The sequence below is a fragment of the Pholis gunnellus genome (assembly GCF_910591455.1).
Source record: "Pholis gunnellus genome assembly, chromosome: 15".
Classification (NCBI taxonomy): Eukaryota; Metazoa; Chordata; class Actinopteri; order Perciformes; family Pholidae; genus Pholis; species Pholis gunnellus.
Genome location: NC_136542.1, coordinates 2,292,079 through 2,307,872, shown reverse-complemented (window position 1 = coordinate 2,307,872; position 15,794 = coordinate 2,292,079). Strand labels below are relative to the sequence as shown.

The 15,794-nt window shown below is 40.1% G+C and overlaps 2 protein-coding genes across 2 annotated transcripts; both read left to right on the top strand.

The window, feature by feature from the left end:
- Positions 1 to 3,742: 3,742 nt before the first annotated feature.
- LOC306707739 (uncharacterized protein) lies at positions 3,743 to 10,952 on the top strand. Its single transcript, XM_079175322.1, has 2 exons — positions 3,743 to 4,004; positions 8,429 to 10,952. The coding sequence occupies exons 1-2, from the start codon at positions 3,923 to 3,925 to the stop codon at positions 9,682 to 9,684; spliced, it is 1,338 nt and encodes a 445-aa protein (XP_079031448.1). The 5' UTR covers positions 3,743 to 3,922; the 3' UTR covers positions 9,685 to 10,952.
- Positions 10,953 to 12,476: 1,524 nt separating this feature from the next.
- LOC306707810 (uncharacterized protein) lies at positions 12,477 to 14,269 on the top strand. The gene is made up of 2 exons (XM_079175432.1): positions 12,477 to 12,841; positions 13,221 to 14,269. Exons 1-2 carry the CDS (start codon positions 12,649 to 12,651, stop codon positions 14,033 to 14,035), a joined length of 1,008 nt encoding a protein of 335 aa, XP_079031558.1. The 5' UTR covers positions 12,477 to 12,648; the 3' UTR covers positions 14,036 to 14,269.
- The last annotated feature ends 1,525 nt before the right edge of the window (positions 14,270 to 15,794 follow it).

The following is a 15,794-nucleotide window of genomic DNA, read 5'->3' as shown; positions in this document are numbered from 1 at the left end:
TTTAATATTGTTTTGTTTTATTGACGAGATAAAAACGAACTGTCATGTCATTCAACACGTCACATTATCCAACTTCGATAATGAAAAGTGAGTAAAGGAAGTCAAGTGCCGGAAACAAGAGACAGCTCGCCTTCAAAGTAAAAGCTTATTGAACAGGAGTTGGATTGCACTGTGTGTGTGTGTGTGTGTGTGTGTGTGTGTGTGTGTGTGTGTGTGTGTGTGTGTGTGTGTGTGTGTGTGTGTGTGTGTGTGTGTGTGTGTGTGTGCGTGTGTGCGTGTGTGATTGTGTGTCAGGAGGCTCTCTCTCTTCAGGCCGTACAGAAGCTGTTGGGCCTTTTTAAAAAAAACATTTGTGAAGTGGAGAGCCCGGGTGGTTGTTTTTTTTCGAAATTGTAACGTTACTTTTGTGACTTCAAGAACTCTTTTAATAACAGTAGCTATGTACTTTTATTGAAGTGACATTTGGTGTGCGTGTGTCTACAGACGTCTTACCTGAGGCACTTGACGCTTGCATTGAACACTGTTGGACTCTACAGGAAATGGACTCCTACAAAATAAGACAGCAAACTACACCTTCATGTCTCAGCTACTCGTGTAAATACAACTGAAACACAATTGTTACCATAATAATCGATAAATCATTTGACTAATGTGCAGTTTGCTTGCTGAAATAAAAACCAATACAAACCAATGTACTTACAACTTCCCTTTCTGAATCCGTTTATGTTTCTCCCAAAGCTGCTTCTATGACAACACCACACAGGTCACCAGCTGCTGCTTTGACATGAATGAGGGGTCAGAGGTCAAACAGGGACCTCACAGTTTAGTTTTGACATGTGGCCGTCAGCAGGCCTCACACATCTGGCAGAAAGGCATCAGTCACTGGGTCACTGCTGCTCTTAGTGAGGTCCGTGTGACTCAGAAAGTCCCGAGAGACGTAATAGAAGCAGGACAATCACTTTATTTCACACTAAGACAGCTTTCATGTTAATAGATGGTATCTGCGTTTTGGTTTGCAGAGAGACACTTTCAGTCTCCTGACTGAATCAGATGAGATGCAGATATCATTTATCACATTTATCTGAACAGAAAGGTTTTAACTGATGTTTTTCTTTACATAGATCAAACACATTTTTAGAAGGATTGTAGAAATCTAGCCAGAGAGTGTTTGACCAATAAAACATGTTTTGGTAGATGCTGAAGGAGAATGAGCTTTTTTGTAATGACTGATAGCGCCATCTTGTGGCTTAATTAATCCAGGGAGTTCAAAAAAGTAGATTACTTCATCAAATATATTAAAAAATCACAATTAGATAGGGCATATGAAATAAGTTGGAATATAAAATACTAAAGCGTATGGACCTCCACAGACTGGATTCAAGAATCCTGCTTTAAAGTGGCTGATTTGAAGTCACTGTGTGTGTGCGTGTGTGTGTGCGTGTGTGTGTGCGTGTGTGTGTGTGCGTGTGTGTGTGCGTGTGTGTGTGCGTGTGTGTGTGTGTGTTTGTGTTTGTGTGTGCCTGCCTGCCTGCCTTCTTTAGGTCACATTGACACCAGAATGTGAAAAAAAACGATTAAATCAATGAACTCTTAATTTTCTCTGTGCAGCACGTTGCAATGCACACTTTGATTGGCTGTTGAAACAGTAACGCCTGATAATTCATCTGTTTAAACCTTAAAGGGGACAAAATCATTACTATTTACATATTTATCTGAAAAACTATTAACATTCTGGTAATTTCCTACACCAGTGACTCAAACACTGAATGCACAGGAAGTCATTGGATTGTTTACATCCTGTTCGTTACAGCTGCAGGCTTCCTGTCGTCTTCAGACCATGTTCGGTTATCTGTGGCTGAAGAAATTGCGTTTGCGTTCTTGATCGCCGGTGAAGTTGAGGCAGAAGAGATCCCTCTACTTTTGAACCAGAACATACTGTATATCCACGGTTACAGTCAATTTAGTATCATATCCTCATGTTTGATGATTCTCAAGTTTCAGGCAAATTATAAAACTAAAAACAGTAGAATATTCAAGGAATGTAATTTAAAACAATTCGTATTTTTATCATTTCATAAAAAGGATGGCTTTGCGGTGAAACATGGTTTTCATAATTCAATAACTGCTCCCTATATCGGTTAAAGAGTTCTTTAGAATCAGCTCCATTATTCTTCTCCTAGGTTGGTTCTAATACCACATGTTGTTGAGGAGGTCGTCCCTACAGAGCCACTGACTTCAAAAGTCATTTCAGGCTCTCACGAGGACAAGTGGAGGTCGGCTTATCTACAGCGTTTCAAGGCTAAATATAATCACTGATATTTGTCAGTTTGAGTCTCTTCTTTGCTAACTAGGACCTTATGACCGCGCTGGGACCACACTTCATGAACAGACAGCAAACCAAACTACCTGTCTGTGGACTCTGACTAACCAGGAGTCATATAGCGGTGTGGCAGACAGATTCAACATTTCAAAAATCTACACTTTCGACACATCTCCATCACTTCTGTTCCCTGGTCGCTACACATCTGTCTCACCGCATTTTGCGGCCTACAGGGGAAGCACTTCACACGTCCCAGTTACACATTCAAACACAGTCTGTGCTGTCGATGGATGTCACATTCCCATTGTTAAACCACATTGCACCATCTCATAGCCTATTATAACAGGAAACAATTGTACTCCATCCTCACCGGATTCTGAGACAGTAAACAGAGCTTCTGTCATGTAAATGTAGGTCACCCTGGTAGTTGGCATGATGCCAGAGCATCGAGCAACACCGATGTTGCACGGCTCCTGGAAGAGGATCCTCAGGCCCTGGTCCCAGAGGGAATGCACGTCATCGGTGATTCAGCTTATCCTCTGTTTCGACAACTGATGAAACCCTACCGGGATAATGCGCCAATGCACCTAACCGCCAGGCAGCGCCGCTTTGTAGAAATCACCTGCTTCTGATCGTGGCCGAGACCAGAGAGATGGTGGTCGACTTCAGGAGGAAGACGACGGATCCATGACCGCTGAGAGTTCTGGGAGAGGATGTGGACATGGTGGAGTACAAGTTCCTGGGTGTCTCCATCGATACCGGAGACACCAACAGACTTAATAAACTGATTAAGAAGGCCGGCTCCATCATTGGCTGCAAACTGGACAATCTGGAAAAGGTGGTGGAGAGGAGGACACTGAAGAAACTATTATCCATATTGGATAACCCGGACCACCCTCTCCACCACCTACTGCAGGGACAGCGGAGCACTTTCTTCAACAGACTCGTCCAGCTCCGCTGTCACAAGGACAGATACAGGAGATCATTCCTGCCCACTGCAATAAGACTTTATAATAAATCACCTCTGGCCAAATCAATCACAAGACTATAACACTATAACACTATAACACATTACACTGTTGTTTGTTTGCTGATTGTTAATCTTTGCACTACTGTTTAGTTAGTTAATTTAATATTATTCTATTTCATTGTATAATGGTAGTATTTTTACTCTGTTATTTTCATTGTATATACTGTGCATTGTTATGCTAAATATTGTATCTATCTATTTAATTATTTTTTAATCGAACGGGTTTAATATCCAGAATATAACTTTTTTTATTTATTATTATTTTATTTATAAATAACATTATTATTGTGTCATAAAGTCATGATGTTACACACTCCGGTCCACTAGGTGGCGGCATGCACCCTAAACGTTAGTTTGTCGTCTGCCATTAAACTGAAAGAAGAAGAAGAAGAAGAAGAAGAAGAAGAAGAAGAAGAAGAAGAAGAAGAGGAAGAAGAAGTAGAACAAGTAGAAGACGACGAAGAAGACTCATCTCCCGGTAGCCTTCAAAGCTATTGAAGTTAGCTTAGCATTCTAGCTGGAAACAGACCGACGGGGACGGAAGTTATCAACACAGCGCTAGTCAGAGTTTAATGGAGAGTAAAGAGCAGAACGAGCAACAACAGAAACTACCGGACGCTGTTTTCAACCCGGAAGTCCGGATACACAGAGCACGTGGGTTCACTTTATTTCTTCTCTCAGTTCTCAAACACTGTTCATGCTCCGGCTGATAACTTTTAATGTAGTTTGGAGAGAGACTCTGTTGCAATGAATCTTTTTCTTCTTCTTCTGATCTGTTCTCTCAACTTATAGATGACAGAATATATTTAAACTTAAAGTACAAGTTTGTTCTCTTTGATGACATCACGTGCATTTTGCAGCTTGTTGAATTCTAAAATGGTTCATATGTTCATGGTCACATAATGATGTCATATATCAATGGCTTCTTCCTGGTTATTAACAGTTTATTATAGAAAAATGATTCATTAACTTCCCTGTTAGAAAGTGTAGCATGACCAAAATCCCTTCCTACATAAATGGACGGCTCCTTGTTGTTACCACGACTTTTTGTTGTTGATAAAAAGTGTTTTTGATTAATTATGGTCAATTTTTCTTACATATATTTAAAGTATTCAATAAATTGTGTTATCATCACTGGATTGTTGTTCATGAGGACCTCTACTATGTCCACGTCTGATTTCATGAGATTTTACTGTACAGTTTTTGAGAAAATTAAAGGGTATGATCATAAATCAATCATATATATCAACAAACATCAAACAATTACAAGCATATTACCTAAAAGCAACAAACAATCGTGTGTGTGTGTGTGTGGGGGGGGGGGGGGGATCACCAACCTTTTTGAAACTGAGAGCTACTTCAAAGGTACCGAGTAGTACTTGTTGTTTGATACAAACTTCCTGAATAACAAAGTTATTAAACACTTTTTAATAATAATATGTGTGAAGAGACTGATCACATGTCAATGTTAATTATTCCTCACAATGATTATTAACAATGATTTCCACAACAGTGATGGTAGGAAACAGATATATTTAAACATGAAACATTTATTTCTGTTTCAACATTTGAAAGTCAGATTCTCGCATCTCTGATATTTTTGTAAATATCTTTCTTGACCGTTTTGTATGAATAAGCACATTTGTAGCAATTTGTTCAAAATCACAGCTGTTATATTTTTGTAGGAAATCATTAACTGTCATATCTTCACATCGTGTCTCGTTTGTACTAACCACTACCGTTGTAACTCTTTGAACAAATCATGAACTCTGTCCCATGTTTATGCAAATTATCAGTTATGTAAGATAAAAAAAAAACTCTTTCACATTTTTAAATTAATCCTATTACATTAGTTCTAATCACCAAATCTGTAGCATTTTTAACAAATCATAACATCTGTCTGTTCGTGGGAAGCCTGGCATTGCATACTGTTCACCAATGTACTGTAATCTGGTGTATCATTTGACACCGCAACTCTGAGTGAGTCTTGTAGATCAGTATGTTCTGTTTGTTATTGATGAAGTTCATGTCAGAAAAGCAGTGGCGGGCCGTGCATTTCATACCTGGGCCTTCAGTGCTGTCCTACTACAGTTGAACCATCTCTTAACAACCTCATTATGACGCTACGGTTATAATTTGTTTCTAGGGGTGTAACAATACGTATTCATATTAAACCGTTCGGTACGAGGCTTACGAACCGAACAATACGTTTGAATAATATTAGTGCATTTGGAAAATGCAGAAGCTTAAATTGTGGGAAATATAATGTTTTTGGTGGACTGCCCTCAACCTGGCAACCACGCGACAGGCAACACGCTGTCTGACACTCCCACCCCGGAACCACAACATTGTACTCTGGTACGGCGCGTGTGTTCTGGGAGGCTACGCTAAACTAGCTTAGCAGGAAAACAACAGCAGCACACTACAAACTCTCCCTGCAGCGTTTAGGCAGCTGAATCAAACGGGGCTAAAGCAATCGCTACACAATCCCCATTTCTCCACCATAATTCTTGCTTTGTAAAAGAAAACAAAACCCCAAACAGAGAATCAAATGTCCGGACCCTAACCCCGTGCATGGCCGGATGCTTCGTCATTAACGGACAATGCATAAAGTCAAAATCAATGTAATTAACACAATGACGAGAACAAACTCACAAGAACCAGTCACATATATTTATATGACAACAAAGCATGACACATCAATCCAGCAACACTGCGGCGCTAAAACATGTATTCCGGCGCACACTGAAGAGCACGAGCCATTCAAATATGATTCACATCAGAGGGAACGATAGTAACCGTATAATAAAAACGACACCATAGACAAATGAACACTAGTAACGCTACTGAAGATGTAAAAACACAAAATAAGATCACTTACCAAAGCTGTATGGGGTCAGATCAGTCTCAATAATTGCAAATGCACACAGAAAGACTCACAAATGCACGCAGAACAATTCACAAATACATTCCAATGCACACATAAATAAATTATGATTTATGTAAATGTAAAAAAAAATCACAAATATATTTCTGCATTTGTATGTATTTGTTTGCGGATTTGTATGTATTTATTTGTGGATCGCACTGCATTTATTTGTAAATCGCTTCACATTTATTTGTGGGTTTTATGAGACTCCCCTGACGCCGCTGGATTCACAAATGCGTTTTTTTCAACATAGACCTGTCTGTAGCCAATCAGATGTCAGCCTCATTTTCAACCAATCACATGAGCGCAGCTCCCCCCTCCCCTCCCCACGAGACTGGCAGCTTTGTTGAATCAGGAAATAAATATTGTAGCCGTCTGTGTTCACCCAGAGCTCTACGATCCCTCATATCAGTAGAGGAGTAGAGAGTTGTAGATCCACTCTGGTCTCTCCAAAAGTTTTCAAAAGCACCGTAGCTTGTAAGTGTCCTGCCGTGCTATGGTTGAAGACTATGACAATCAACAATATCGTTCCCATTTACGTTAATCTGCAAAGTCTACCTAGAGGGCCTCGGGCCTCTCTTCTTACCTAGAGACACAGAGGTGAAATCTGATTGGATAAAAGCTCTCCTTCAAACAAGCTGCACTGGAAGCAGAGCAACTGAGGAAGACAGTAGCTGTGCAATGAGAAAATAAGCTAATGGGAAATACATGTAGTGTATTTGTGAAAAATTATAAAATAGCTATAATTTTGTGATTCTGTTTAGACCAGCAGAGAAGGCTTGGCAGGCCCTGACGGCCCGCCACTGCAGAACAGGCTGATTCACAGAGATAGGTTGAACCAAAAAGGCAGGCAACTTTCATAGCTGCTGTGCATACACCTTTGTACTTTTCTGTGTCCACAAGGCACCAAAGGTTTGGTGCAGACTGATATGGGTTTTGAGGTGGAGGTCATTTTGCAACATTATGATTTCAATCTCCACCTGTCCAGCATCCAACTTGAACATGGCACTTAGTTGCTCAGCAATGCATGTCATGTCCACTTGCATGAAAGGATTTGAAACGAATGACACACATGGCTCGAGTTGATCAAAGTCACAATACCTGGTCTCAAACTCTTGCCCTAGTCTGTTTATGACTTGAGAGTACTTTTCTACAGCTTGACCCGTAAACCTGTGACCTGGGGGGGGGGGAGATCGATCGATCGATCGATTCAACCAACCAACCCACCCTCCCTCCCTCCAAGGATCGCGAGTGTCTTCGGGCGCCCTCGTTCAAACCTTTAGTCTGGGCCTTTTCGGTCGGACTGCGTTGCCTCGCCTCTACCCCCGCCACCCACGAGTTGTTCCGAGGACTAACGGATCTGACGACAACGGGAAGCGCCCGCCATTCGGAACCTGAAAACCTAGTGCAGTGCGGCGGCCTCATACTGGCTGTGCGCCTCTGGGTACCCAACTCTCCTATGACGAGAAATATTGTCATTTTAAAATCTACATTAATGTAAGCGTTTTGGATTAAAAAAGAACAGCAACTAAAATCTTTAGACGGAGCTCCATGGTGACTAGTGCACCTCACGTGGTCCCTGCGGGCGACCAGGTGCCCGTGAACCCCCGTGTTGGCTACCTCTGCTCTAGACGGAGTTTATTAGTTCAGATTGTGTAATTTTTGTTATTGTCACATTTCAGTTTCATCATCTTTAAATGATGGATGTTCTCTACGGCTGACTACCAAGGTGGAGTGCTATTGGTTCAGAAATGGAGCGCACCTATGATGCACGTCTACGGTTACGTTGTGGCTGCTTCTGGAGGTTCTATCCACTGTTTCTACGGTGACAGGTTTACGTACATTAGTCAACTATAACTGCCCACATGATCGAATCTAAGCCGGACTTTATGCAGGATGCAGGTTCTTTGAATACTTCTTAACAATGTTGGGTAGTGCCACACTTTTTTGCCATGTAAACTATTGATGACCTCATTGCTGCTGGTGCGTCGTGTCTTTACAATTTGTGTCTTTGTCTGTTTGGTAACTGTGCACAGGGAGTGTAAGAGGGAATGATGGCAGGAAACAGAAGTGTTTGTACAGGAGACTATTTGCTCAATACTAAAATGTCTTTGTAACGTCTCTGTGTGCGTTTACTGTTTTCCTGCAGACGTCCAGCAGCTGTTGGTGGTTAAAGAAGAGGTTCCCCCTGAGCAGCAGGAGTGGAGCTCCGGTCTGGACCAGGAGGACCCAGAGCCCCCACACATTAAAGAGGAACAGGAGGACCCAGAGCCCCCACACATTAAAGAGGAACAGGAGGACCCAGAGCCCCCACACATTAAAGAGGAACAGGAGGAGCCAGAGCCCCCACACATTAAAGAGGAACAGGAGGAGCCAGAGCCCCCACACATTAAAGAGGAACAGGAGGAGCCAGAGCCCCCACACATTAAAGAGGAACAGGAGGAACTCTGGATCAGTCAGGATGGAGAGCAGCTTCAAGGGCTGGAGGAGGCTGATGTCAAGTTCTCATTCACTCCTGTGAAGACTGAAGATGATGAAGAGGAAGCTCAGTCCTCACAGCTTCATCAAAGACAAACTGAACAGATGGAAACAGAAGCTGATGGAGAGGACTGTGGAGGACCAGAACTAGACAGGAACTTAGTATCTGGTTCTGGATGTCTATCTGGATCTAATGACAAGACTGGAGACTCTTCTGACACTGATAACAGTGATGATTGGAAGGAGACCAGAGAACCTCAGTCAGGTTTAAACTCTGTGAAACCTGATGAAGTCCATGTCAGTGATTCAAGACGTAGAGCTTGTAAGAAACTATTTAGATGCTCTGAGTGTGAGAAAACATTTGTCAAGAGTGGAAATCTGAAGAAACACATGAGAATCCACACAGGAGAGAAACCTTTCAGCTGCTCAGTTTGTAAGAAATCTTTTGCACGGAAACACGTTTTACAGATACACATGAGAATCCACACAGGGGAGAAACCATTCAGCTGCTCAGTATGTGAGGAAAGTTTCGCTAGAAGTGGAGACCTGAAGAGACACATGAAAATCCACACAGGAGAGAAACCTTACAGCTGCTCAGTTTGTAAGAAATCTTTTGCAGAGAAACACGTTTTACAGATACACATGAGAATCCACACAGGAGAGAAACCATTCAGCTGCACAGTATGTGAGGAAAGTTTCGCTAGAAGTGGAGACCTGAAGAGACACATGAAAATCCACACAGGAGAGAAACCTTACAGCTGCTCAGTTTGTAAGAAATCTTTTGCACAAAAACAGGTTTTACAGATACACATGAGAATCCACACAGGGGAGAAACATTTTAGCTGCACAGTTTGTGATAAAAGATTTAAGCGCAACACAGATGTAAAGGTACACATGAAAACTCACACAGGAAAGAATCCCCTTTAGCCCTTTAACACAGTCACCCCTCCGCACATTCCTTCTAGCGGTGGGCCCATAGGGCGCCGGCCCAATGTAGATTTTTCGGGTTGTTCCTGGTCGAAACCAGAGCCTCACCAGCAGCAATTTGCTTTGTGTTCTTTCATTGTTTAATCTAAATGATTGATTGAAGGTTAAATATGGAGACAATATTGGCATACAGATGAGTATATGTACATGTGGTTGAAGCATCGTATCTTGAAATAAATCCTTGTATTTTAGTTTATATTGATAATTATTTATTTGGTTGTTATTCTCTATGTAAAAAAAAAAGCAATCCATGGGAGATGATCAAATCTTTTGCTTTTCCATCTCAATAAAAAGAGAATAATAAAACAAAAGATATCCACTCACAGCAACCGTTGGATACACAAACATATCAGAGAAGTTCAGGAAAAGTTGATTCTTTAAAGTAGTTTATTAGTATGTGTGTATAGTGTTGGTGTGTTTAGACAAATACAAATTTAAATGCAAAAAAAGAGAACCAGAAATGCACTGAAGAACAATCATTACTCTTCTAAGGTCCTTGTGAACGTCCAGGCTCTCAGACCAGATGCTGCTGCTGTGGACTCTGCAGGGTCACAGTGGGCCGCTATGCTGCCTGTGAAAAGAGAAACTAGCTCTCTGTTTGTTTTACTGTTTAAATGACGGCTACTTGTCAGTCTCACAGATTAAGATTATACATTAAAAACATTGACGTTGTATTGGAATCAATGTATTGGTTATTTTATATGTCCTTTAGCAACACCTAGTGGCGATTGTGAATAGCTGCACTGAACAGGAAGTGAGCTAATAGTAAATAGTCAGAGTAACAGGAAGTGACGTTCAGGAAGTGACGTGTTTCCATGGACCCATTGAGTGAGCATCTCAGCGTTCAATCCTTATAACCCTGTGCCTTAATGTCCACAAAATCAACTTCATCCGTAAGTCAGCTACTATTAACAGTTATATTAACATGTTTATATTCATATTTCTTTGGTTTGATTTCAGTATAGTTGATGATTTTAGTTTACTGTCAACTACATATGTATGTATTAGTATATAATGGTTAAATCATTAGTGCTTGTGTAAATGTTATTTGCTGTTATGTCTCATCCTTCATTATGTATATTGTAATACATTTGAATGCCTATCCACTTAGGTTTGTGCTAGTAGCATTTTATACTGATATACTGTAAGGCACTTACTTTTTGTATTGTTGTGCTCTTTTTCAGTTTTACAAAATATGACATACTGTATTTTCCTCCATTAAATGCCAAATACAACAACCTGTCTGTTCCTTGGAGAATACGGTGCTGGCTGTATAGCTGAAAACTACGTTTCCTTAAACAACGTTTAGTGAAGACCGCACTGACGTTAACGGGAACACTTGACTAACACTCACTGGTTGTTTTTTTAAAATTGTGAGTAACGTTACTTTTACGACTTCAAGAACTCTTTTAATAACAGTAGCTATGTACTTTTATTGAAGTGACATTTGGTGTGCATGTGTCTACAGACGTCTTAGCTGAGGCACTTGACGCTTGCATTGAACACTGTTGGACTCGACAGGAAATAGACTCCTTCAAAATAAGACGGCAAACTACACCTTAATGTCTCAGCTACACGTGTAAATAAACTGAAACACTATATTGTTAACATAATAATCTATAAATCATCTGACTAATGTGCAGTTTGCTTGCTGAAATAATCCTGACTAACCAATGCACTGACAACTTCCCTTTCTGAATCAGTTCATGTTCCTCCCAAAGCTGTAATAGAAGCAGGAACATCGCTTCACTTCACACTTCAGATAGCTTTCATGTTGATAGATGATTGTTATATCTGATTTTTGGTTTGCAGAGAGACACTTTCAGTCTGTTTGTCTCCTGATTGAATCAGATGAGATGCAGATACAAATACAAATACATTCATAATTATAATCTAGTAATATGATACAAATGATTCAGAAATGGGCTATTGTGCAAGACTTTTACTTTTGGTACTTGAAGTATATTTTGATGTTTATACTTTTGTACTTTTACTTGAGTAAGATTTGAAATGCAGGACTTTTACTTTTAACGTCGTATTTTTTCCACCACAGGCGAGTAAAATACAGATCCAGGAGATCAGTCCTGCTCGCTGCAATAAGACTTTATAATAAATCACCTCTGGCAAAATCAATCACACGACTATAACACCGTTACTCTGTTGTTTGGTTAAATCGTTGCACTATTGTTTAGTTCATTTAATATTATTCTATTTAATTGTATGTACTGTGCATTTTTATACTCAATATTTTTTTATTTTTTACTCTGTTACTTTGATTGCTCACCTGTATCATAATGCTGCTGGAGCGAACAAATTTCCCCTTGATTAATAAAGTATCTATCTATTTAATGTTTTGAATGGAATGGGTCTAATATCCAAAATATAACTTCTTTATGAAGTTTTTATTATATTTTATTTTTTTATTATTTTATTTAATTTATAAATAACATTATTATTGTGTTTAAATGATAACTGTCATAAAGTCATGATATTACCCACTCCGGTCCAGTAGGTGGCGGCACGAACCTTAAATGTGGGTTTGTAGTCCGCCATTAAACTGAAAGAAGAAGAAGAAGAAGAAGACTCATCTCCCGGTAGCCTACAAAGCTATTGAAGTTAGCTTACCATGCTAGCTGGAAACAGACCGACGGGGACGGAAGTTATCAACACAGCGCTAGTCAGAGTTTAATGAGAGTAAACGGTGTTTTTAACGGAGTTTGTCTGGAGGAAAAGTTTCTGTCGCTGGTGGATTGTTTCCTGGTGTCATAAGGAGCTAATGAAGTTAGCATGCTAGCAGGAAGTAGACGGACCCGAACGTAACCTATTAACACAGCGCAGGTCAGAGTGAGCAAACCGTTTTTAACGGAGTTTGTCTGGAGGAAACGTTTCTGTGGTTTAGTGAAAATGTCTAAAGTCCAAATGCTGAGATGTTTAGTCAACCAGCGACTAACTGCGGCTGCTGAAGAGATATTTGGTCTGTTTGAAAGAACGATAGCAGAGTACGAGGAGGAACGTTCTCGTTCAAAAGAGCAGAACGAGCGACAACAGAAACTACTGGACGCTGTTTTCAACCCTGAGCTCCGGTTACACAGAGAAGGTGGGTTCACTTTATTTCTTCTCTCAGTTCTCAAACACTGTTCATGCTCCGGCTGATAACTTTTAATGTAGTTTGGAGTGAGACTCTGTTGCAATGAATCTTTTTCTAATTGTTCTGATCTGCTCTCTCAACTTATATATGACAGAAAATATTTAAACTTAAAGTACAAGTTTGTTCTCTTTGATAACACCACGTGGCTTTGATATTGATGACCTCATTGCTGCTGGTGCATTGTGTCTTTATGTCTGTTTGGTAACTGTGCACAGGGAGTGTAAGAGGGAATGATGGCAGGAAACAAAAGTGTTTGTACAGGAGACTATTTGCTCAATACTAAAATGTCTTTGTAAGGTCTCTGTGTGTGTTTACTGTTTTCCTGCAGATGTCCAGCAGCTGTTAATGGTTAAAGAAGAGGTTCCCCCTGAGCAGCAGGAGTGGAGCTCTGGTCTGGACCAGGAGGACCCAGAGCCCCCACACATTAAAGAGGAACAGGAGGAACTCTGGACCAGTCAGGAGGGAGAGCAGCTTCAAGGACTGGAGGAGGCTGATATCAAGTTCTCATTCACTCCTGTGAAGAGTGAAGATGATGAAGAGGAAGCTCAGTCGTCACAGCTTCATCAAAGACAAACTGAACAGATGGAAACAGAAGCTGATGGAGAGGACTGTGGAGGACCAGAACCAGACTGGAACTTACATCCAGATAGACATCTAGAACCAGATACTGATGAGAAGACTGGAAACTGTTATGACAGTAATGATTGGAAGGAGACCAGAGAACCTCAGTCAGGTTTAAACGCTGTGAAACCTGATGAAGTCCATGTCAGTGATTCAAGATGTAGTGCTGGTGAGAAACTATTTAGATGCTCTGAGTGTGACAAAACAACTGTCACCAGAGGAAATCTGAAGATACACATGAGAATCCACACAGGAGAGAAACCATACAGCTGCTCAGTTTGTAAGAAATCTTTTAACCAGTGTTCACATTTACAGAGACACATGAGAATCCACACAGGAGAGAAACCTTTCAGCTGCTCAGTGTGTGGTAAATGTTTCATTGATAGTGGAGATTTAAAGAAACACACGAGAAGCCACACAAGAGAGAGACCTTTCAGCTGCTCACTTTGTGATAAAAGATTTATGCGCAACGGAGTTCTAAAGGTACACATGAAAACTCACACAGGAAAGAATCCCCTTTAGCCCTTTTACCAAATCACCCCTCCGCACATTCCTCCTAGCGGTGGGCCCATAGGGCGGCGGCTCAATGTAGGTTTTTCGGGTTGTTCCTGGTCGAACCATATGTCTCATGTCCTGGAAACCAGAGCCTCACCAGCAGCAATATGCTTTGTGTTCTTTCATTGTTTAATCTCAATCAGGGGTCTTCAACATTTTTCAGGACAAGGACCCCCAAACTGATAGAGAGATGGAGCAGGGACCCCCGACTATATATATATATATATTGTATAACATTGTGTTTTATATTAAACTGGACCTAGTGCCATGTATAAACATACTTCTTTATTGAGCATTCAATACTAAGCTTTTGAAATAATACACAGGTTCATATATTCATGTTTGTATTTTAAACATCTGAAGGTGCAGTGAGTCGGGTGGCCGTGCCACTGCCATTTAGAAACATACCTTGTCAGCTGATACCAATGCCAATATCAACATTGTCTGTCAATTGCATGATAATCATGCGTACAAGCTGTTCAAATTGACGTTTTTATTTTAAACATCAATGTGGAAAGGAAAAGTGAGTGATGGCCTATTAGTTCCACTGCCATGCATAAACATACCTGTTATCTTGCATACAATACTGAACTATTAAAATAATGGACACATTCATGTTTGGAAAAAATAGTCCAATCAACCAAAAATGATTGATTGAAGGGTAAATATGGAGACAAGTGTATTGGCATACAGATGAGTATATGTACATGTGTTTGAGGCATCAGATCTTTAGTTTATATTGATAATTATTTATTTGATTATTTTCTAAAAAATCAATCCATGGGAGATGATAAAATGTTTTGCTTTTCCATCTCAATAAAAAGAGAATAATAAAACAAAAGATATCTGCTCACAGCAACCGTTGGAGACAAACTACCAAGCAGACATATCAGAGAAGTTCAGGAAAAGTTCATTCTTTAAAGTAGTTTCCCCGTACTCCTCACTTTAATTATTATTATTAGATTCGTATAAAGGTGCAAAGGTCCTAATATTTAATAGTCGTTTTGATCTTCCAGCATAGGACGTCGATTTTACTGAAATTCTTTTATTTGTTTTTTACTTACTTATTTTTTATTTTTTGCTCTCTGACAGTTCTCGTTTTTGTATCTGTGTATGGTGTTGGTGTGTTTAGATGAATAAAAACTTAAATGCAAAAAAAGAGAATAGAAAGCAGGATTTGAAACCAGAAATGCTCTGAGGAACAATAATGACTCTTCTAAAGTCTACACAGGTCACATATTGTAGCAGCACGTCAGCTAACACAGATACTTCAATTATTAAGTCACGTAATAATGACTTACTCCTTGTTACTAAGTCCAGAGCTGTCTGTTGAGGAGTTGTTCTTCTCAGACATACTGAGTCCTGGTCAGTCTGTAACACACACACACACACACACAGACAGGTTTTAATACAGATGGTGAAGTGCTGAATATGGAAGCCAATTTCCCCGACTGTGATGAAAAATAAAGATCCTGAAAGTAATATTAATGAGAAAGTATCTCAATATTTTGACTCAGTAGGCATGACCAAAGTTCAAAATATATGTAACTTTACACAAGGAGTATGCTCAAGTAAACACATATATATGGTTATTAAATCATAACAACTTTCTTATTTTAAAACTATCTTCGATCTATCAACCTCATATTATGACTTGGTTCCTCTGGTGCAGAGGCAGGAGGTGGACACAGGAGGCTAATGATGCCCTGCAGGACTGCTTTGAGTC